A 22,303-nucleotide genomic window follows, 5' to 3' on the forward strand; every position below is an offset into this window, starting at 1 on the left:
AGGAATATTTGAATATGACTGGGCCCAGTACAGACCCCTGGGGGACACCACTATTTACCTCTCTCCATTCTGAAAACTGACCATTTATTCCTACCCTTTGTTTCCTATCTTTTAACCAGTTATCAGTCCATGAGAGGATCTTCCCTCTATGACAGCTTACTTTGCTTCAGAGCCTTTGGTGAGGGACCTTGTCAAAGGCTTTCTGAAAATCTAAGTACACTATATCCACTGGATCCCCCTTGTCCATGTGCTTGTCGACCTCCTCAAAGAATTCTAGTAGATTGGTGAGGCATGATTTCCCTTTACAAACACCATGTTGACTCTTCCCCAATGAATTATGTTCATGTACGTGTCTGACAATTAGTTCTTAGTTTCAACCAGTTTGCCCAGTACTGAAGTCAGGCTTACTGGCCTCTAATTGCCGGGATCACCTCTGGAGCCCTTTTTAAAAATTGGCATCCCATTAGCTATCCTCCAGTCATTTGGTACAGAAGCTGATTTAAATGACAGGTTACAAACTACAGTTAGTAGTTCTGCAATTTCATATTTGAGTTCCTTCAGAACCCTTGGGTGAATACCATCTGGTCCTGGTGACTTATTACTGTTTAGTTTAGGTTTGTGCCTGGTGCCTACTTCTAAGTTTGAGGTCTAGTCTTCACTGATGATTAGAGGAATAATTGCCATTAGCATAAACTTGTTCACTGCCGGTGCTGTTCCCCAGTTCCTGTCTTGATACACTCCACCAAAATCAAGGGAACATCAGCAGATACCTGGTAGGTTAGGCTGTCCATGTGGTATGCTGTGGTTGATGTGCCAACAGTTAAGCAACTTGTGATGTTATATCTTTAAATCCCTTATTCCTGATGGAAGAATAGACCCCCTTAGAGATCAGTTCTGCACACCTCAAGCTTGTGTAACTCTTACTGAAGTTGCTGGGCAATGAAGCATTGTAGGACTTGGTCATAATTAGTCTTGTTTGTACTTTTGAGCATTTTGTGCTTACTTTGAGATTCTCTGAGCTGGATTTTCAGAAGCTGGCTTCCTGTTCTATTGGGGCAAAGGATTCTTCCTAAAACTAGGGGGGTCATGAGGCCCCATCCCCTCCATTGCCTTACCCCCACCCCTCCTCTTCCCCCTGAGGCCCCGCCTCCCAGCCAAGCTAGAGCTGGGCGGGAGGAGCCTGGGTCCAAGAGCAGTCCTCAGCCCATACCTCCACCCTCCCGGCAGGTGGAGGGTTTGCAGCTCCCAATAGCTGCCTGCGTGGTACTTACCCCAACCCGGCTTTGGCTTCCAGCCTGGCCTGGGGGCAATGCCTTGGGGAGAAGAGAAGAGGCACCAGGGGCAGGCCCTTGGCAAAAAGTGGACAGACCAGACCCATCCATTTTCAAAAGTGGGAGAGCCATGGCCCCTTGACCCCCCTCATTCCAATGACCCTGTGTTCTATTCATATTTGTGTGTACAAACTTCCCTGCAAAAGCTTGTCGAGCACTAATAGATGGATGTGCACTGACAGATTCTAACAGCTGCGCATACAGGTGGTCGATGATAAATGTGCCAAACCTATCTAGACAAATGACCAGTGTGAAGGTGATAGAAAAATGAGGTTTTGTATGTGTAAATTTGAGCAACTGTTAGTGCTTGGAAAGCATACGTATGTTTGGGTGTGCTGAGCTGCACATGTACTGACAGGAAGCCAGGTTTTCAAGTCCCTTTAAAAATCAGGTGCTTTAAATGTTTGATAATGTGTACTTTGCTGCACCTTGCTGATTAAAGGCTTTCATTTATGGTGACCACATTAGGCCTGATTCTCCACTGCTTTGCACCTTGTGTATCACAAGAGCCAACTTTTCAAAGTGCTGGGGGGTGCTCGACCCCTGGCTGTGCCCCAGGCCCTGCCCCCACTCCACTCCTTCCCACAAGGCCCCACCCATGCCATGCCTCTTCCTGCCCCTGCTCTACCCCCGCCCTGCCTCTTCCCCCCCAGCTCTGCCTCCTCCCCCGAGCGCACTGCATCCTTGCTCCTCTCCCTTCCCCCCCTTGCCTCCTACACACCATGAAACAGCTGGTCACGGTGGGCGGGAGGCACTGGGAGAGAGCGGGAGGCACTGATCCGTGGGGCCCGCCAGAGAGCTGGAGGCACTGGGGTGTGTGGGGGGAGCTGGTAGGAGGGCTGCCAGTGGGTGCTCAGCCCCCACCATTTCCCCCCCATGGGTGCTCCAGCCCCAGAGTACCCACGGAGTCAGCACCTATGTTGTGTATTCATTTACACACGTATAAAATGAATGCCACCCACTGTTAATTTGATGTGGTGGTTTTGTACACCCTCTTTGCACAGCAGAAATAAATACACAAGGTGCAAGGCACTGTAGAATCAGGCCCATTGACTTTTAATTCACAGAGATATCACTTAGGATACTGGTGATGAAATAAGCATTTCTTTAGCACTGAATTTGCCCTTATTTCTGATCAGCATATTGTGTTTTGTCCAGTCCCTTACCAACGATGTTATCGTGGCAATGGTACAGAGTACAGGGGGGTTGTAAAGACGACTGTTTCTGGACACAGTTGCGTGCCCTGGAATTCAGATTTGCTCTACCAAGAACTTCATGTTGACAGTGTTGAAAAAGCTGTGCAGCTGGGCTTGGGACCCTACTCTTACTGCAGGTGAGAACTTCTTGCACACCCAGTGTTTGTAAATCAAAGTATACATTGAACATAGCAGTGGTTTTGGAAGAGTGGATTACCAATGATATCCGTTCAGCTGTTATCTTTTGTTGCAGTAACACTGGTTAGCTTCAGAGAGTCTATTCAGAACATGAAATTCATAGACTCACTTTAAGCAGCCTAGGAGAAGTAGGTCCTCAAGAGGGATCTACATTTAGAAAGTGTAGGATCTTGCAGCTGAAATAAATAGCTAGCTAGGGCCGCCAAAAGAATGTCTAGACTTGAGGGAATGTTAGAAATTTCTGAGCCTTTTAGCTTCCTCATCTCTGTGACCTTTTCCACATGAGTCCCAAAAGACAAAACAATACCTCATAGTCACCCCAGGAGCCCGTAGTTAAGTTCATCCTTTCCTCCAGAGAGCGACAGTGATGCTGAATGTTCTGGCCAATTGTCCTCCTCTCCATTTTGGTGTTGCACCCTGCCTCTATCTGTAGTGGAGTATCATCAGCACTCTCAGCAGTCACTGCAGCTATGGAGACGAGAGGGTCCATCCAGGAATAGGGTATATGTAAAAATGAAAATCAGAGCTGTGTGGAGAATGGAAGTTCTGTTTCTCAAAGGATTTAAAGATTTTGAAATTTGGTTTCATTCTGAATTGTAAAGAAAACGGAAAATTGTGAAATTCTTCATGAAGGAAAATTCTGGGAGAGACAAACTGTTTCAGGTCAAAAACATTTTGTTTTGACAAAATCAAAACATCTCAGTGTTGACTTCTTAGAATGTTTGTACTATAATACAAAACAACAAAATTGAAATTGTTATTTCAAAACAAAAAATCGATGTTTCATTCTAAAAACTTCAAAGTAGGATATTTTGATGTTGTCCATACTTTTCCCGTTTTCTTCTGAAATGAAATTCCAATTAAATCAATACAATTTCATGAAGTGTATCGATTTCATTGGAACTGCATATTCTGGAGGAATATGGTTCCGTACCTTTCTCTGACCAGCTCTAGTCAGAACAACTGTTGCATTTGGGCCTTAGGAATTATCCCTTCCTGTGCCCTCTCTCAGCAGCTGGCCTTTCTCCATGCCTCAGATAACCTAAAGAGAGAGACAAACCATTTATGTCCATTTTATGGCAAACTGTGGAGATGGGCACATTTCAGACATTTTAGAGATTGGTTCAGATGCTTATCCTGCTGTTATCTGATTTTTTTTGTTTTGATTGGAAATCTGGCTAGTAATCTGCAGAGATCAGAATTGCTCATGAGATTTCCTATAGACCCTGGTTTATTTGGAAATATTATGAAAGCATCATTTCTCTAATTTTGCAGGAAGCCAGTAAGTGCAGAGACCCATTAATAAATAAAATCTGCTTTTTCTGAATCTCCAAAAAGTGTTTCTTGTTTTATCCAAATTGGTTTGATCTCCACAGCTGAGTCCAGATTCAACAAAGCACTTAAGCACGTACTTGAAAACATCCCTGTTCAGTACATGCCTAAGTACTTTGCTGAATTGGATCCAGCTCAGGAGATCAAACCAATTTGACTTCAAAGGGGTTTAAACATGTGCTGAACTTTAAGCATGTGCTAGGCACTCTGCTGAATCTAGGCCTTGTCAGTTTGGTCCCCTTTGAGCACAGCATTCACGTAAAGATTTAAAATACAGGAAAAAAAATCATATACCTGTGTAGGAGCTTGTGTGATCATGTCCTGTATAATGCAGAGAAGAAACAGTAAAGCCCCTTTTTTCCACTTTTTTTGCTAGCAGATTTAAATTTTTAGGTGGATATCTCCAATTCACTGTGTAATCCCACAGATATCTTCTTGTTCAAATATTCTAATTTAGAAACATAGTTGGCGGTAGATGACTCAACCCATGTTGCTGCTTCTGTTCTGAGAATTTAAAGTGTTTTAGTCTTTGAAGAGTAGCAGGCAGATTCAGAAAGCTACTAAAGAATCTTAAAAAGAATGTGTATGGTTTAGGATAAGTCATATTCAAATTAGGCTCCCTGTTTACCTGAAGCCCTGTATTATCTTGTCATTGTGACTAGTTATAGGGAAGATCTTTTTGAGGCTTTGAAAGCTACCATTATATTATGGAATGAGTAAATCAGACATATTTCTGGTTACTTCTGCAGCACTGACAAGGATAATTCTGTTCTCAGAGAAGCATATTGGAACCAATCAATTGCAGTCAGTTCCTTTAAGAAAACAACATTCATTATTCTCTAGTGAAATCTTGAATATTTCTTTTAATCTACTTTTTAAGAGTTTTTGGTTTGCCTTCAAAGACATTTGCAGAGTTTTTCTTATGTTTGCATTTACTCAGAGAGAGAGAGACAGCTGAAGGACCAAATTCTGCTTTCATTTACACTGCTATAAATCTAGAGTAACTCCAATGTGTCCAAATAGCTACTCCAGATTAATGCTGATGAAACTTGGAACTGAGTTCATCCTGATATTCCCATCTTTTTCTTGCTTTAAAGAATGTAACAGATTCTTAACCTATCCTCCCACTACCTCAATATATTGGCAGAGTTGTCTAATGGGCTGAAAACAGGCTAGGTGTTTTAGATTCTTAAATGCTAGCTATTTTTGCTACTGACTTGCTATATGTCCTTAAGCAAGTCACTTAACCCATCATGACTTTTATAAAATGGGGCTAAATAATGCATACATCACATGGGGACTTGATCCTGTAAAGGGCTGAGCACTCAGGACCCAGTCCAGCAAAGCACTTAAAATCAATGAGAGTTAGGAGCGTGGGAGCTTTGAAAATTACACTAGGCAACTATCTGCATCTTTAAAACCTGGCCCTTAAGCACATGCTTAACTTCAAGCAATGAGTAGCCCTATTGAAGTGAATGGGACAAATCACAAGCTTGAAAGTTAAGTACATGCTTAAATGCTTTGCGGGATCAAGTCTAGACTGCTCAGCACATTGCAGGATCGATCCTATGGATGGTGCAAGGATAAGTATGTAAATATTTGTTTGTAAAGTGCTAAGTATTGTTATTGACACTGCTTTTAATTTACTCTCCTCAAACGTTATTAGAAATCCAGATAATGATGAGAAGCCCTGGTGTTACATCATGAAGGACAATACTTTGTCTTGGGAATATTGTAACATTACATCTTGTGGTAGGTAAATATTAGGTCATGTGATCTGATAATAGATTTCATTTTTCATTTCAGTGTGATCCAGTGAAAACTTTTTCTAGTATCAATGGAACTTTTTCATTTGTTAACCCAAATTTTAGGTTTCATTTGCATTTCTTAAGTCCTGGTAGTCTCGAATGAGTAAGTTTATTCCCTCTGCTACTGTAACGCCAATATGTTTTCTTGGAAGAAAAAATACAGTTTTCATGTACAGTATTATACAGTTATGTATCCTTAGTTTATTGCACAGTGATCACAATATTACAGCTGTCCTTGCCAGGCCATCATCTGGGTAAGTCTTCAGAAATTAATGGAGCTTTTGGTGCACCATCCTTCAGCACTTATCCTTACTCATGCAAGCAGCGCCATATAGATGAATGTGGCTGTTTGAGTAAAGATTGCTTGTGTCAGTAAAGGCAGCAGAATCAGGCTCTCAATGAGCAAATCTCTGTCCTCATTGATACTTGTTTCAGCAGTTTAAACTAAAAATGTATGACAAATACTAAATGGATTTTAAAAAAATAAGAAGTCTATTCTTCCCCTAAATTCACATTTAATTGCCATTAATGTTAATAGGAGTTATTAAAATGGAGTTTCAAAGTGGTAGCCATGTTAATCTGTATCAGCAAAAACAATGAGGAGTCCTTGTGACACCTTAGAGACTAACAAATTTAAATTTGTTAGTCTCTAAGGTGCCACAAGGACTCCTCACTTTTGCTAAAATGGAGTTGTAATCTGAACCTATAAAGTGACCATTTATTATCCATCAGTGATTTAAATATATTCTACTCACGATACCATTTTTTTTTCTAACTCTCTGAACTACAAAGCTAAAGGTGGGGTCCGGAAAATTAAGATGTATTGTTTCTGCTTCATGCATCATCAGCAATCTCCCCAGTAATAATGAGCCTAGAATCAGAGTGTATGCCCCAATTCTGCTATTTAACTGGATGAAATTCAATGAGATTTGGATACCTAACTTTCTTAGGCTCCCATGAAAATCCAAGTTTTGGAAATTGTAAGTATATGTAGTCTGATACTCACCACACCAATTTCTGTCTCAGACGCCAGGAAAAGGATACCAGATATAGTTCCAGATATTGTGGATACCTTTGCAGTTGTCAAAAGAGCATGTGGAAGAAGACACAAAAAACGAAGTTTCATCAGACCTAGGATTATTGGCGGCTCTTCGTCTCTACCAGGCTCTCACCCCTGGCTAGCAGCCATATATATTGGAAATAACTTCTGTGGTGGCAGCCTTGTTCATCCTTGTTGGGTAGTGTCAGCAGCCCACTGCTTTGCTAACAGGTAAACTCAATGCTTTAATAATATCTTACAGTTAGAGAGTCCCTCATATCTCAGGGGGTAGCCATGTTAGTCTGAATCTGTAAAAAGCAACAGAGGGTCCCATGGCACCTTTAAGACTAACAGAAGTATTGGGAGCATAAGCTTTTGTGGGTAAGAACCTCACTTCTTGCATCTGAAGAAGTGAGGTTCTTACCCACGAAAGCTTATGCTCCCAATACTTCTGTTAGTCTTAAAGGTGCCACGGGACCCTCTGTTCCTCATCTCTCAGTTATCCCAAATGCTTGTGAAACATAGAAGACTTACATATTATAAAAAAGAGATCACTTTATACAGCCTTGGAATGCTCCCACCTCAGAGCTGGTATGCAGGAGCTCTTTAAGTGGACACAGCAACAGAATACAGGAAATTAAAAGGAAGTTTAATCAAGATGGAGGTGATAATAGTGGATAGAAGAGATAATCTTGAAAGTATGGTCATGTACACCTTGTACATGATAGGTTGCAGGTCAGGCTCTGTACCAAATATGAACTGGGTCCAGAGCTTCCTTTTCAGATCCATACATAAGATCCTTTGGTGTACTCTCAGATCTGTCAAATGCTAAGATAAGGTATATTTCACACAGCACCACCTTGTGGCTGAACAGTATAATACAGTTTAGCATTCCATTACATCTCCTCCTTTAATTCCTATCATTTACAAAATTGTACAAAATGTACACTATCATGTTATCTTTAAAGTTCAGCATGCATCAGCCTGTTAAGTGCCTTTGAATAATGCAAGTTTTCTAATTACACAACCCGAACGCATAACATTTTGGTCATCTGGCTGTCCATTAGTTGCAATAACTGTCACAGGTCAATTTCAAATCTTCTTGCTTTGCATCCGCCAGTTGTAGAGTTTTCTCTGTTGATTGTTCTTTCTGAGGAACAAACTGTACATGTTGACTTTCTGTTGAACTTTTCTCTGTTGGTTTTGATCACCTATGATCTGGGCGATGAATTCTTTTTCTTTATGCCAGCTGGAGTTGTCCTTTTTCTCCATCCAGTTTGATGGGAACACTGTCATCAGGTTCTAGCCCTCACAGCTCTCTGAGTGTAGTCTATTGTCAAAGTGTTCATAAGCTTTCTTTACCTTTTTTATCTGATTTGGTTGCTCTCTTCATGTCTAGCCACTTTGGAGATGTATTCTTTTTCAAAGTTAAAACAGTAGTTCTGAGTTGTCTTTCCATCAGGAGATGTGCTGGACTATATCCAGTAGCTTCTTCTGGTGTTGATCTGTAGTTCAGGAGAGCAAGAAATGGATCTTCCCGTGGTAGGATTTTCTTGGCTGTCTGTACAGCTCCCTCAGCCTCTCCATTCGCTTGTGGGTAATGTGGACTGCTAGTAATATGATCAAAATAATATTTTGTTCAGAATTACTTAAATTCTGCTGTAATGAATTATGGTCTGTGGTCCATCACTAGTTGTTCTGGAATACTGAAATGAGCAAAAGTGCACTATAGTTTCTCAATAGCACTGTAACATATGATGTCTTTTTCAATTACATAATTTCTATTTACCTGGAAAAACAGTCCACTATGATCAAATAATTATGTCATCTGAAGTTGCATAAATCTGCAGCTAATATCTTCTGAGATCTTTCTGGTAGAGGGTGTTATTCTGTATGGTTCAGCATTATATTGTAAGGTTATTTGTAGTAGATCTCTCTTCAACAGTCCAATATTATCAAATCCTGCACTGAATTCCTCCATCTTTTTCACTATGCCCATCATGGCTGCCATGCTGCTGGTCTTTGATCACATGCACTCTGAATACAAAGCTTTTGTCTTTGTAAATTGTTTCTGTGGTGAATTGGCCCATGCAGAATACCTCCAGGGCTAGTCAGAGCTGTGTCAGGTGACTTCAACTCTGGGAGAGATTGAAGTTGATTGTAATTTCCTTCTGAAATGACTGTGATGTCTGCTCCTGAGTCAATTTTAAAGTCAACAATTTTTCCATGAATACTGAGTTTCGGTCTCCAGGCCAGCTCTGGTCATCACACGTGATAGATAATAGACACAATGGCATTTGACTGTCTGTAATGTTAGAAAACGCCCCGATTATGTCTTGTTATGGCAAACAACTGCAAAATGTCCATACTTTGTGCATTTGTTACAGCTTGCACTTTTGGCTGGACGTGCATCATCTCTTGGGCTATGAATTTCTTCATATCTTGTGCATTTAGGCTTCGGTGTTTTCCTGGAATTTGTCCCTCTTAGCCACAGTGATCTTAGGATAATGACTTTTAGCAGTCATGCTGAGTCTTTTTACTGCTTCTGAGCTAGTTTCAGGTTTTTCAAATTTTTCTTTCCAAATGACTGAAGGATAACTAATGTGATGCTGATTTTTAAAAAGGGCTCCAGAGGTGACCCCAGCCATTACAGGCCGGTAAGCCTGACTACAGTACCGGGCAAACTGGTTGAAACTATAATAAAGAACAAAATTGTCAGACACATGAACAACATTTGTTGGGGAATAGTCAACATGGTTTTTGTAAAGGGAAATCATGCCTCACCAATCTGCTAGAATTCTTTGAGGGGGTCAACAAGCATGTGCACAAAGGGGATCCAGTGGATATAGTGTATTTAGATTTTCAGAAAGCCTTTGACAAGGTCCCTCAATAAAGGCTCTTAAGCAAAAGAAGATGTCATGGGATAAGAGGGAAGGTCCTCTCATGGACTGGTAACTGGTTAAAAGATAGGAAACAAAGGGTAAGAATAAATGGTGAGTTTTCAGAATGGAGAGAAGTAAATAGTGGTGTCCCCCAGGGATCTGTACTGGGCCCAGTCGTATTCAACGTATTCCTAAATGATCTGGAAAAAGGAGTAAACAGTGAGGTGGCAAAATTTGCAGATGATACAAAACTACTCAAGATAGTTAAGTCCCAGGCAGACTGCGAAGAGCTACAAAAGTTTTCTCAAAACTGGGTGACTGGGCAAGAAAATGGCTGATGAAATTTAATGTTCATAAATGCAAAGTAATGCACATTGGAAAAAAATCCCAACTATACATATAAAATGATGGGTCTAAATTAGCTGTTACCACTCAAGAAAGAGATCTTGGAGTCATTGTGGATAGTTCTCTGAACATATCCACTCACTGTGCAGCGGCAGTCAAAAAAGCAAACAGAATGTTGGGAATCATTAAGAAAGAGAGAGATAATAAGACCGAAAATATCATATTGTCTCTATATGAATCCATGATACGCCCACATCCAGTGATGAGCTGCCAAAATATTAGGAACCGTTTCCCTACCGGGTCTTCGGTGGCACGGCGGTGGTGGGTCCTTCAGTACCGGAGCGAGTGAAGGACCCACTGCCGAAGTGCCGTCGAAGACCCGGTAGGGAACCGCTTGGTGAGTACAAGCCCCACCTGCCTCCCAAAACAGCCTATCCCCCCATCCGACCTCCACCCATGTCCTGCCCCCAACTGGCCCCCCCTCAGAACCCGCAACCCATCAACCCCCCCGCTCCTTGTCCCCTGACCACCGCTTCCTGAGACTCCCCACCCTAACTGCCCCCCAGGACTCTATCCCCTACCCAACTCGCCCTGCTCCCTGTCCCCTGACTGCCCCGACCCCATCCACCATCACCCCGACAGACCCCCGGAACTTCCACCTACCCAACCCCTGCTCCATTCCCCCTCCCCTGACTGCCCCCCCAGAGCCTCTGCCCCATCCAACCCCCCTCATCCCCGGGACTCCCTGCCCCTTATCCAACCCCCACGGCTCCTTACCATGCCGCTTACCCCTGCCTCCCCCCTCTCCCGGAGCCTCAGCGCGCGGCATCCAGGAGCAGCTCTGGACAGCGCTGCAGCGGCGTGGTGGCTCCAGCGGGGCCTGAGCTCCTGCCGGTCAGCCGCAGCTCACAGCCCTGCCCCGGCCTTACCACGCAGCTCTGAGCGGGAGGACCTCAGGCTCTGCTGGAGCCACATGCTGCTGCAGCGCTGTCTAGGGCCGCTCCTGGATGCCACGCGCTGTGGGCCGGGAAGTGGGGAGGCGGAGGTAAGTGGCAAGGTAAGAGGCCAGGGACGGGGGGCGTTGGATATGGGGCAGGGAGTCCTGGGGACAGGGAGCGGGGAGGGTTGGATGGGGCAGAGGTTCTGGGGGGCAGTCAGAGGACAGGGAATGGGGGAGGTTGGGTATGGGGGAAGGCAGAGGCGGGGCCGGGGAGGAGCTTCAGATTCTCAGGGGGCCCCTGCGGGGCCCAGGGCAAATTGCCCCACTTGCGTCCAGGAGTGGCCGTGGAGCTCGCAGTCCCCCCACCCCCCACCTTGCTGGCGGCTGCTCAAAGCAGCAGGTCTGGGGAGCTGAGCTGCCGGGGGCTCGGCACGCTGCGGCTCTGGGGGAGGGAGGGGAAGCGGGGGAGGGGCCGGGGGAGGGCTCCTGGGAGCTCAGTTTGGGGACAGGACGGTCCCACGGGCCGGATGTGGCCCACGGACCGGAGTTGTTTGCCCACCCGCCCGGCCCTTTAACAGCTGGTTCTCCACTGGCATCTAATTTTAGCAACTGGTTCTTGTGAACCAGTGCGAACCAGCTCCAGCTCATCACTGTCCACATCTTGAATACTGCATGCAGATGTCATCGCTCCATCTCAAAAAAGATATATTGGACTTGGAAAAGGTTCAGAAAAGGGCAACAAAAATGATTAGGGGTATGAAATGGCTGCCGTATGAGGAGAGATTAATAAGACTGGGACTTTTCAGCTTGGAAAAGAGATGACTTAAGGGGGGATATGATAGAGGTCTATAAAATCATGACTGGTGTGGAGAAAGTAAATAAGGAAGTGTTATTTTCTCCTTCTCATAATACAAGAACTAGGGGTCACCAAATGAAATTAATAGGCAGCAGGTTTAAAACATACAAAAGGAAGTATTTTTTTCACACAACGCACAGTCAATCTCTGGAACTCCTTGCCAGAGGATGTTGTGAAGGCCAAGACTATAACAGGATAAGAACTGGATAAATTCATGGAGGATAGGTCCATCAGTGGCTATTAGGATGGGCAGGCGTGGTATCCCTAACCTCTGTTTGCCAGAAGCTGGGAATGGGTGACAGGGGATGGATCACTTGATGATTACCTGTTCTGTTCATTCCCTCTGGGGCACCTGGCATTGGGCACTGTTAGAAGACAGGATACTGGGCTAGATGGACCTGGTCTGACCCAGAATGGCCGTTATTACGTTTGTTCTACTGTTTTACTAGTTCTGTCTGTTTTGCTATCTGGTCAGCCATACTTAGGGTCATGTCTGTATTTAATTGTAGCTGCTCTGAAAGATTTTTATCTGCTAACCCAATAACCAGCCTGTCTCTGATATTTTCATGTTTTGCAGTCCCAAAATCACAGTTTTCAGCCAATGCAGAGAACTGTTATAAAACATTCAACATTTTCCCTAGTCTTTGAATGCTCCAGTGAAAACATGCTGTTTCATAAATCACATTTCTCTGAGGTATATCGTATACATCAAATGTAGCCAAAACTCTTTCATAGTCATCTCTGTGACTGTCTTCAATAAAGTTAAAGGATTTAAAGATGTGCTCTGCCTGCTTCCTCGTAGCATAAATTAAAGAGTATACCTGAATGTCTCCAGTTTCCTTGTGGAGTTGGCTGCAATGCAAAATCCTGCTTTCAGTCTGTCCATTCTGAAGATTTGTCAAAACTGAAATTATCTGGGACATTGAAGAGTGGCATGTGGCGGAGATCCTGCAACCTTTGTTTCTTCTGTTTGCAACCTTTGTTGCTGTTTCCTTCTGCTTTTGTTTTCCACTGACACTAGTTTACTTCTGACACCGTCATGTACACATTGCAGGTCAGGCTATGAATCAAATATGGACTGGCTACAGAGACTTGTCAGAAAGATATACTGCAGATGTATTCACTATATGAGCCTTTAATGTACTCCCAGGCTTATCAGTTCTATGCTCAGATAAGATATGTTACACATGGTGCCACCTTTTGCCTGAACAATATAATACAATTTAGTATTCCATTACAGTTATAGCAAGGATGATTATTTTTTAACATTTATATTATGGTCATGCCTAGAGATCCACCAGGTTCGGCACCATTTGTGCTACATATTGTACAATAAAAGACAATCCCTGATCCACAGAGGGAGTATATCCACCATTTGTTCAAAAAGCTGAAAAAAGTGGAGGTGTTTTTAGATCTTTATTTGATAGCAGAATTTTAAATTTTATAAAATTTAAAATTTTATAAATTTGATAGGATGGAGATGGTAAAGTTACTATCAAGCCTATGTCCTGTTTTTTGTTCTGACACTGCTATGTAGCTATGTTCAGGCAGGCACATGTTTATTCTCTGACATCAGTAAGATGATGATGATGATGAAATAAACCAGATAGAAGGAAAAACAGAACAACAAAGCAGAAAGTAAACTGGGGTGTGGGGGTGAGGGGGCGAGAATTGTATAAAGGAACAATTTCTTGGAATAAATCTCCAGATAAAATTGCACTTGGTTGGAATTTTAGTTAATACATTCTATTTTAGAATTCCAATATATAATTGAACAATATATGATAACTGGATGTCCACAATAACAGTTTAGGATATTCAGAATGTATTGTTAGGAGCTGCGGTAGGGAGGCAGCATTGGTCTAATAGGTAAAGCACAACACTGGGAGTCAGAAGGCCTGAGCTGTATTCCTGGCTCAGTTACAAACTACCTTTATGACCATTATTTAGCCATTCATCTTCTCTGCACCTTACTCCTCCTGTCCATAAAAAAGAGATGATAATATGTACTAACATTTGCAAGATGCTCTGAGATAACATACTATATAAATACAAAAGGATATTATTATTATTATTATTATTTATTATTTATTATTATTCCTGAAGGAAAGAAAAAGCCACATTTTCAGGAGTAGATTCTTGCATGTGCATGAGCTAAAAAACAATTTGTGTCCCTATTCTCCCACTCTTACCCCTTACTTACTTCTTAAATAGCCTTACTGAAATTAATGGGTCCTCCTGAAGTGTAAGAATATGCAAAATGAGCACTTGCATGCATAAGTATTTACTTGGACAAATAACTAGTTTTGTATGGGCACATCATTCCCCGCCCCCATTCAGTTATTTGGCTGGATGTTAATACACACTTTGTAGATGAAATTAGCTGCCTACAGTAGTGTTTAATGTTTAGTTCAAAATGCTCAAAACAGCCGAGTAATGATTTATTATATAAAATAAATTAAATGTGAATGCCGTTAAATAGAAATGAGAGGAGTCTGGAAAAGAGCCTAAGGGAATTAGATGGCCAACTGCTATTGAATTTTATTGGGACTTGGGCAGCTAATTTCCTTAGTCTTTTTGAAATTTCTAGCTGTAATAGGTAAGGAAAACGTTAAAGATCAGATGCGCCTATTTCATTCTGTATAATCCATTTGCCATACAAGCAGGAGACTCTTTGTTTTCAGAGGTGAAGCTGATCACATCAATTGAGAAACGTGTTACATCATTTCATACCCGTTGTTCCTTTGCTTAGTAAGGAAGCCAAGAGGAACAGAAATAAATATGCAGATAGCCTCTAGAGCTAATAATATCCTCCCGAATGTTGTGGTGAAGCATGTGGATCTTCAGCCACAATGCATTTGTTTTTTAAATGTTGTGAAATAGCTACTAATTTTGGCAGCTATTCAAGACATTTCCGCCCACTTCCAGCTGGTGGCTTGGTACATGCAGATTTTCAATAGTTGCTCCATCCTATTCTGCACCCTTATGTATGGTTAGCACGTATGAGATTGCTGATCAGCTGGTTCAGCTCAGCTGTTCTCTGCTAGGTGACAAGAGATACCTGTACCGCTCACTTTTTGTATGACCTTGGATATATAAAATAGCAGGATATGTATAAGCCATAGCATGTCAGTTTAGCATCAATAAGATATATTTTAGATATTTGCCCTAGAAGTGGTGGGCCTCCAATTTGCTTTGAGGGCCACAACATTTTTTCCAAGTTGCTGTTGGGAAAGAATCACAAGAAAATCATGTTCCCTGCCTTTCCTATTCTTTGGAATATCCTCTGTTGCTTTGTTGTCTCTTTCTTACTTTTAAAAAAAGAGCTTCCTGATCTTCCTTCTTACACCACACATACAGTAATTGTTAAACTAAAGCTATTTTCACTGTATACTAGAGTTCACCAATCACGCCCAGTTCAGTATTCAGCACTGGAGGAGAAGGCACCATGCATCTATTTCTGGGAGGAAATGGCTACAAACATGAGGATAAGGGAAATTTGGTACTACTGGCTAACTACTTGTGCACATTGCATTACAGTAGGCATATTGTATGCTTGGGTTATATAATGAAGTGTTTTTGAGGAACACCGATTCTCTGATGTTGAAAACAGTAATGGCTGAATTTACTGCTGACTTTTGCATAGAATCATAGACGATTAGAGCTGGAAGAAACCTCAGGAGGTCATCTAGTCCAATCCGCTGCTCAAAGCAGGGCGAACACCTACTAAATCATCCCAGACAGGGCTTTGTCAAGCCGGGCCTTAAAACCCTCTAAGGATGTATGCATGTGCAACTCCAATTGAGTTTACAGCAATAGTGAATTTTAATCTCATTGCTTTCAACATCAGAATATTTAGTATGCTTCCAAACACTTCCTGATAACTAGGGCCCCTGTCAAATTCACAGCCGTGAAAAATGCGTCACGGACTGTGAAATCTGATCTCCCCCATGATATCTAGTTATTGTATGGGAGGGGCAGAGCTGGGGGCAACCTAGCCGGAGCACCGACTGTGCTCCAGGGTCCAACTGCTAATCCCAGACTGGGAGGGATGGGACTTCCTTTTCCCTGCAGGGGCCACTGCCAGAGCTGGGTCAGATCCACCTTCAGGAACCTCCCCCAGCTGCAGGAAGCTTCACGGCTGCTGGCTGGGAGCCCAGCTCTGAAGGCAGTTTAGACGTTAGGGTGGCTGTCAGCTCCCAACCAGGGCGGGAGGCTGCTGGGAAACCTGGACATATGGTAACCCACGACCCTCACTTCTGTGCTGCTGCTGGCGGTGGCACTGGCTTTAGAGCTGAGCACTCAGCCAGCAGCTGCTGCTCTCCAGCTGCCCAGCTCTGAAGGCAGTGCCCGTGCCAGCAGCAGTGCCCCTGACAGCAGTAGAAGTAAGGGTGGCAATCCTCCCCCCCCCCAATAGCCTTGCAACACCACCCCCTCTACCCACAACTCCCTTTTGGGCTGGGTCCCCCACGATTACAACTCTGTGAAATTTCAGATGTAAACATCTGCAACCATGAAACTGACTTTTTTACTCCTATGACTGTGAAATTGACCAGAATGGATGGTGAATTTAATATGGCCCTACTGATCACTCTTGAATGGCTGTCCCACACTCTTGATTGTTTGTATGTAGAATAAGAGCCTGATCCAACTCCTATTGGAGTTTTTCCATTGGCTTTAGTGAGGGCTGGAATGGTCCCTTAAATCCAAGGCTCTCATGTTACTGTTTTTTGCGTTTACTGTTCAGTGTAGAACCACACTTTAAGCACGTCTTTTTTTTTTTTCTTCAAAAGGACTGTGTCTGGCCCTGACTAATTGTGTTTTCCTTTTATTTAGTCCACGGAAGTCCAGTATTAGAATTGTTCTGGGTCAGCATTTTTTTAATAAAACAACAGATGTAACGCAAACATTTGAAATAGAGAAATACGTTTTGCACCCAGATTACTCAGTATTCGACCCAACTGAACATGATATTGGTGAGTATTTTAATTTTTTTACCATTTTATTTTATGCAGGTAGAGTTCAGTCAGTTTGGCAAAAATATTTTGCATCACAATGCCTTACAGTGAGAAAATTAAGAAGTTCAGTTTCTCCAAGAGAAGGTCAAGATGTGACTTGATTGTGGTCTGTAAATACCTGTCTTGGGAGATAGTCAGAGGGCTCTTAATTCTAGCAGAGAAAGGCATAACAAGATCCAGTGGCTGGAAGCCAAAGTTAGAGAATTTCATGCTAGAAATAAGGTGCAAATTTTTAACTGGGAGGGTAGTTAATCACTGGAACAATTAACCTAGGTGAGTGGTAGATTCTGCATCACTTGAACTCTTTAAATCAAGATTCAACATCTTTCTAAAACATATGCTGTACTCCACCAGCAGTTATAGGCTTGAGGCACAAATTAGTTGGTGCATTTCTCTGGCCTGTGTTATTCAGGAGGTCAGACTAGAGATTATAATGGTCTCTTCTGGTCTCTTAAAATCTATGAATCTGTGCATCTTTTTTACACTAAAGAGATAATTGCATAATAGATTCTTTCCAAGCCTATCAATTCAGTTAAAAGTTAAACTGCAGGTCATTCAAATGTGTGATTAAGTCAGATTGACAATAGAACAGGAATGTCCTATTTTCATATTTAGGATGATGGAACCTGGAGGTTCTCCATTAACAATCCAAACATGAGAGTCCTTTAGCTTTGAGGCTATTTAATAGGCTGGTACATAGGAAACCTTAGCACAAGAGTGGAATAGGTTCTTCTCGCAGCTGGTGAACGTTTTGTAGTAGATATGGTATTAACAGCAGGTGGTCAGGTACCGTGTTGACTGATGTGGTATAAGAATCTGGAGAGATTAATCTGGATCTGAGGTCTCATTCTGCTCACCCTGGTGTAAATCAAAAGTGACATCAGTGTAGGTGAGATTGGAATTAGGCTCATGTCCTGATTTCAGAAGTGCTGAGCACCCGTATCTCCCATTAACTTCAGCTGAAGTTGTGGGCATCTCAGCACCTCCGGAAACCTGACCCTTGCTTTGTAAAAAGAAATGGGGTGTACTTTATTTTTCATAACCCTGCATCCCCCCATTGGTGCTGAAACTAGAGGCACTGGGGGTGTTGCCACACCCCCTGGCTTGAAGTAGTAATAACAAACCTCAAATACATGGTTTCCATCATCAGCACCCCCCACTATAAAAATTGGTCCTGCACCTCTCTGTCTCCCCCATCCCTCATAAGGAGGTGCAGGAAAATCTACTCTGTAACATAAAAGTAAACTCTTATGGAATAGGAATAGTCGAATGTGTGTCAGTCTTCAATTGGCCGTGAAATCAGCAGTTGTTGGAATAAGTCATTCTTTGAAATATCTTAATTAAGTGAGGCTAGGGATTAATTAGAATTGTACCTGAGATCTACTGCTACTAATCCAATTAAGAAGAAACAACTCTAATTTTACTACTGCTGTATTTTCTTTCCTGCAGTTTTAATTAGGCTCAAAAAGAATAACAAACGTTGTGCTGTCAAGACCCAGTTTGTTCAGCCAATCTGCTTGCCAGAAAGTGGCATGTCCTTCGCTGATCAACACAAATGTCAGATTGCTGGATGGGGACACAGGCGTGAGAGTGAGTTGAATGACAAATTTGATGTGAGGAAAAGAAATTGAGCATAACCCAAGCCTGACATTTCAGTGGTTCTGAAACACTGACATGGATGATGGGTGGTGTGCGGAGCTTATGTAACTGGTTACTGGAGGTGATTGTGAAACGTGTCAGTCTTCAAGCTTGTCATGTTTCTTGCTAGTTGTGCTCCAGTACAATCCTTAGATTTCCCTAAGTATTTTTGATTAATTAAGCTGAAAAAAAAACCCAAGCCCATCTCTGCACTCTGTGCAGCAGTTTTAAGGCTTTCTTTGATGGATATTTTGTGGTGAAAACTCAGCTATGTTCGTATATGTGGAGGACTCTAAATGCGGACGGTTCGTAAATACACAGGAGAAGTTTCTCAAATCTTTTGATATCAGGGACTGTCTTGCTGCCTTCCTAAACTGTGTCAGGGAGATGTCAGGGACTGGCACCAGTCCACGGACTGGTCGTGGGTAACACTGCACAGGAGGATAGAACTAAACTGTGAATGGACCCAGGAGTGATTGGGGACTGCAGAAGATGATGGGAGAGTTGTTGCTAATAAATGTAAAGTTGGGTACATCTAATGTTGGGTAGTGCATCAACACAGATACAAAATTTGAGAGACCATAACTATGCAGCTACAGCCATTGTACCAAAGTGATTGAGTGTTTTTCTCTACAACTGTCCTAATACTGGCCTAGTTTTTCAAAAGACACCTCGTTTCTCAAGCTGTGTACCTGAAACCAGAGGCACCCAAAACCAAAGGCTGCTTTTGAAAAATGTGGCTATTACTTTGTCGCATAGCTAAGTACTCTGATTGCCAAAGGGAAGATATGGAATCCTGTCTGAGAGGTTAGGGAACCATGTGGTCCACCATAGTAATCACTATCTTCAGAAAAGGTTCACAATATAAACAAGTTTGAGAACCATTGAGTTTGGTCAAAACACTCAATAGCTCTTAAACTTGTATGGTGCAGCATGCTTCCCTGATAAACTACTCCACAGCTAAAAGGAATTAATTTTTTGACTTTTTTTTTTAAAGATGCATCCAACTATTCTAACGTTTTGCAAGAAACATTGGTTCCCATTGTTCCTGAGCATAAGTGCAGAAGCCCTGAAGTTTATGGAGATGAAGTTAGTGAATACATGTTCTGTGCTGGTTACTTTGATAGCAAATCAGATGCCTGCCAGGTAATGCTATGGAATTGACTGGGGATGGGAGTGTGTGCGTAAGAGATATTACAGTATTAAAAAAGCTTCAAACCATCATATTTATGATTATTTTTTTTTCTATTTTGTTTCTCATTTTGGCTCTGGGTGAGGGTATAGACTTGTTATTGCAACAGATTAACATGTCTTTAAAATTAAAGGGATTATTTCTACACAGACCATCAGATTTTGTTTTAATTGGTTAATTTTGATGGAGCAGGTTGTCAGTGCTTTGGGACACTGTTTTGGAGAGCAGTTGGCAACTTGCTTACCAGAGGCTGGGAACATTTAGAGCTACAGATTTTGCTGCTATGCTGCATTCACGGCTTGAAATCTTTATCAATAAATCAATCACTTATTTCCCCTTATTTGCTTTACAATACAGACTTGTGTAGGGCCTAAGTAGAAATAGTGGTAACTTCTTATTACTAGTTAACGTTTGATTTTTATATGAGAGAGGTTGTTTTTTTTATCAAGTTGGTATCTTTTAGGACTTCTAAAGTAAGAGATTAGACAGACATGTTCTGCTTGATTTTAAGAGATTTTCATGGAAAGAAAATGTGGGTTTTTTTACATCGGTGCATTGATACACAATAAGCTATAAATGACATTTATTATTTGTAAAGAGTAATGAACAAGGTGCTGAGAAGTAAATTAATCTTTGGAGAGCTCAAACTTCATTCTGCTGCTCATAGAAACATTTTGATGTAAATGCATAAAACCTTTTTCTTTCTCCTTTGATCTCAGAGAAATTTTTTTATGGGAAAAATATATTTTTAATTTTTTACATTAGGTTTCAGGTACTTAAGGAATAGTGGTTCCTTTCACCAGTGCTGCTAACAAGATTTTATTTTCAGCCTTAAGAATAGAAATGTGTGAAGTTTTCTTTTCCTTTAAAAAAATGAATGCCCTTGCTAGATGATTGCAAAGCTTGCATACATCATGATGTACCAATTTCACACTGGTGTAGTGTCAAAGCAGGCATGAATTTGGCCTTGTGTATTTGACAGGTTGAATGTTTTCAGGTCCAAAGATACTTGTGGTTACAATTGTAATGAAAACATTGATATTCAGGGCCAAATTTTTAAATAGCCGCAATTATAGTGCATGCAAAATTTCCAGGCATTGCCATGTAGAATTTCAAAATCACACATCTGGGTGTGTACATTGTATACATGCCTAACTACATGATTTGCATGACAAATACATCAGTTGTGTCCATGAATGTGGTTGTAATGGAGGCCATATGAAAATTGTTAACCTGAGCCTGCTCTCATTGAAACTCATGGCATAACTTCCATTGTCTTCAATGGGAAGAGCATCAGTCACTTGAGACTTAATGGTGGGGTTTCAAAAGCATTCATTGCTGTGTATTTTTGACAATCCCACCCTACTCTTCTGGTCATTACGGGAAAAGTTCCATATCACAATTCACAATTTTTACAACTGGGGTTTATATTTTAATGGTGTCTTAATCTGTCTTTCATAGAAGCACAGATATTTACTAAATCCGTATTATACAGTTTCTTATTACTTTTTAAAATCAACATTTATTTAGCACTCACTGCCATACCATCTGAGTGCTCAATGCACAGTTTAGTAAAATGAAAACATTTTCCTTGTAAAAAATATTGTCTTATTGTATAGGGTAAGAGAAACCTAATCTTTCATTCTCTCAAATGAGTCACCTTTTGGGACTGATTAAATTAACTGATTAAACTGATTAACTGATTATTTTAAAGATTGTTTTGTAACAAGATTAGCAAATTAAGATTATCTTTCCTTAATTTTAACACAGGGTGATTCTGGTGGATCTCTGGCCTGTGAAAAAAATGAAATATCTTACCTCTATGGGATTATCAGCTGGGGAGATGGATGCGGCAGGGCCAACAAACCTGGAGTTTATACCCGAGTGACCAAATATGTGGACTGGATAAATAAGCTAATCTCTCCCCAAAAACAAATAGCAGAACTTCCGTATGTTACTGTTGCCACGCACGTTGTATGAACATTATATCCTAGAGTAACATATGTATGGCCAATAATTCTTAGCAATTCTTAGCTGTACCATTAAAATTGATCTGATGTCAGTAAACTGTATCTTTTGATTTTGAATTTGAGGGCACTGAATGGCTCCAATAATGAGATGCAGAGCTTTTCACGTTTACGTCATTAGTTGGAATATATATCTCAAGCTGGTATGTACCAAAACTCATGGCTATCTGGTGCCTGCTTCCTGATCTGTGTGAAATGCAAAGGTGCTGACTTCATGGGTGCTCTGGGGCTGGAGAACCCATGGGAAAAAAAATAGTGAGTGCTCAGCACCCACTGGCAGTCCCCAGCACCCACTGGCAGTCCCACTGATCAGTTCCTCCCCCTTCCTTCTAGCGCCTCCCGCCCACCGTCATCAGCCGTTCTGTGGTGAGCAGGAGGCAGTGGGGGGGAGGAGGAGGAGTGAGGGTGGGGCACACTCAGGGGAGGGGTGGAGTGGGGGTGGGAAGAGGTGGGGTGAGGGCTTGGGGAAGGGGACAGAGTGAGAGCAGGGTCTAGGTCGGA

At 42.0% G+C, this 22,303-nt stretch overlaps 1 protein-coding gene across 1 annotated transcript in view; it reads left to right on the forward strand.

The window, feature by feature from the left end:
* HGFAC (HGF activator) overlaps positions 1-21,842 on the forward strand; it is a 71,673-nt gene extending 49,831 nt beyond the window's left edge. The window contains exons 8-14 of the mRNA XM_054030540.1: positions 2,490-2,664; positions 5,724-5,809; positions 6,892-7,135; positions 16,764-16,903; positions 18,395-18,535; positions 19,581-19,729; positions 21,546-21,842. Of these exons, the coding sequence (XP_053886515.1) occupies positions 2,490-2,664; positions 5,724-5,809; positions 6,892-7,135; positions 16,764-16,903; positions 18,395-18,535; positions 19,581-19,729; positions 21,546-21,755 (1,145 nt within the window). The 3' untranslated portion in view covers positions 21,756-21,842. The remainder of the gene's footprint in view (positions 1-2,489; positions 2,665-5,723; positions 5,810-6,891; positions 7,136-16,763; positions 16,904-18,394; positions 18,536-19,580; positions 19,730-21,545) is intronic.
* Positions 21,843-22,303: the final 461 nt, after the last annotated feature.

The sequence above is a fragment of the Malaclemys terrapin genome, chromosome 5, assembly GCF_027887155.1.
Source record: "Malaclemys terrapin pileata isolate rMalTer1 chromosome 5, rMalTer1.hap1, whole genome shotgun sequence".
NCBI classification, from domain to species: Eukaryota; Metazoa; Chordata; order Testudines; family Emydidae; genus Malaclemys; species Malaclemys terrapin.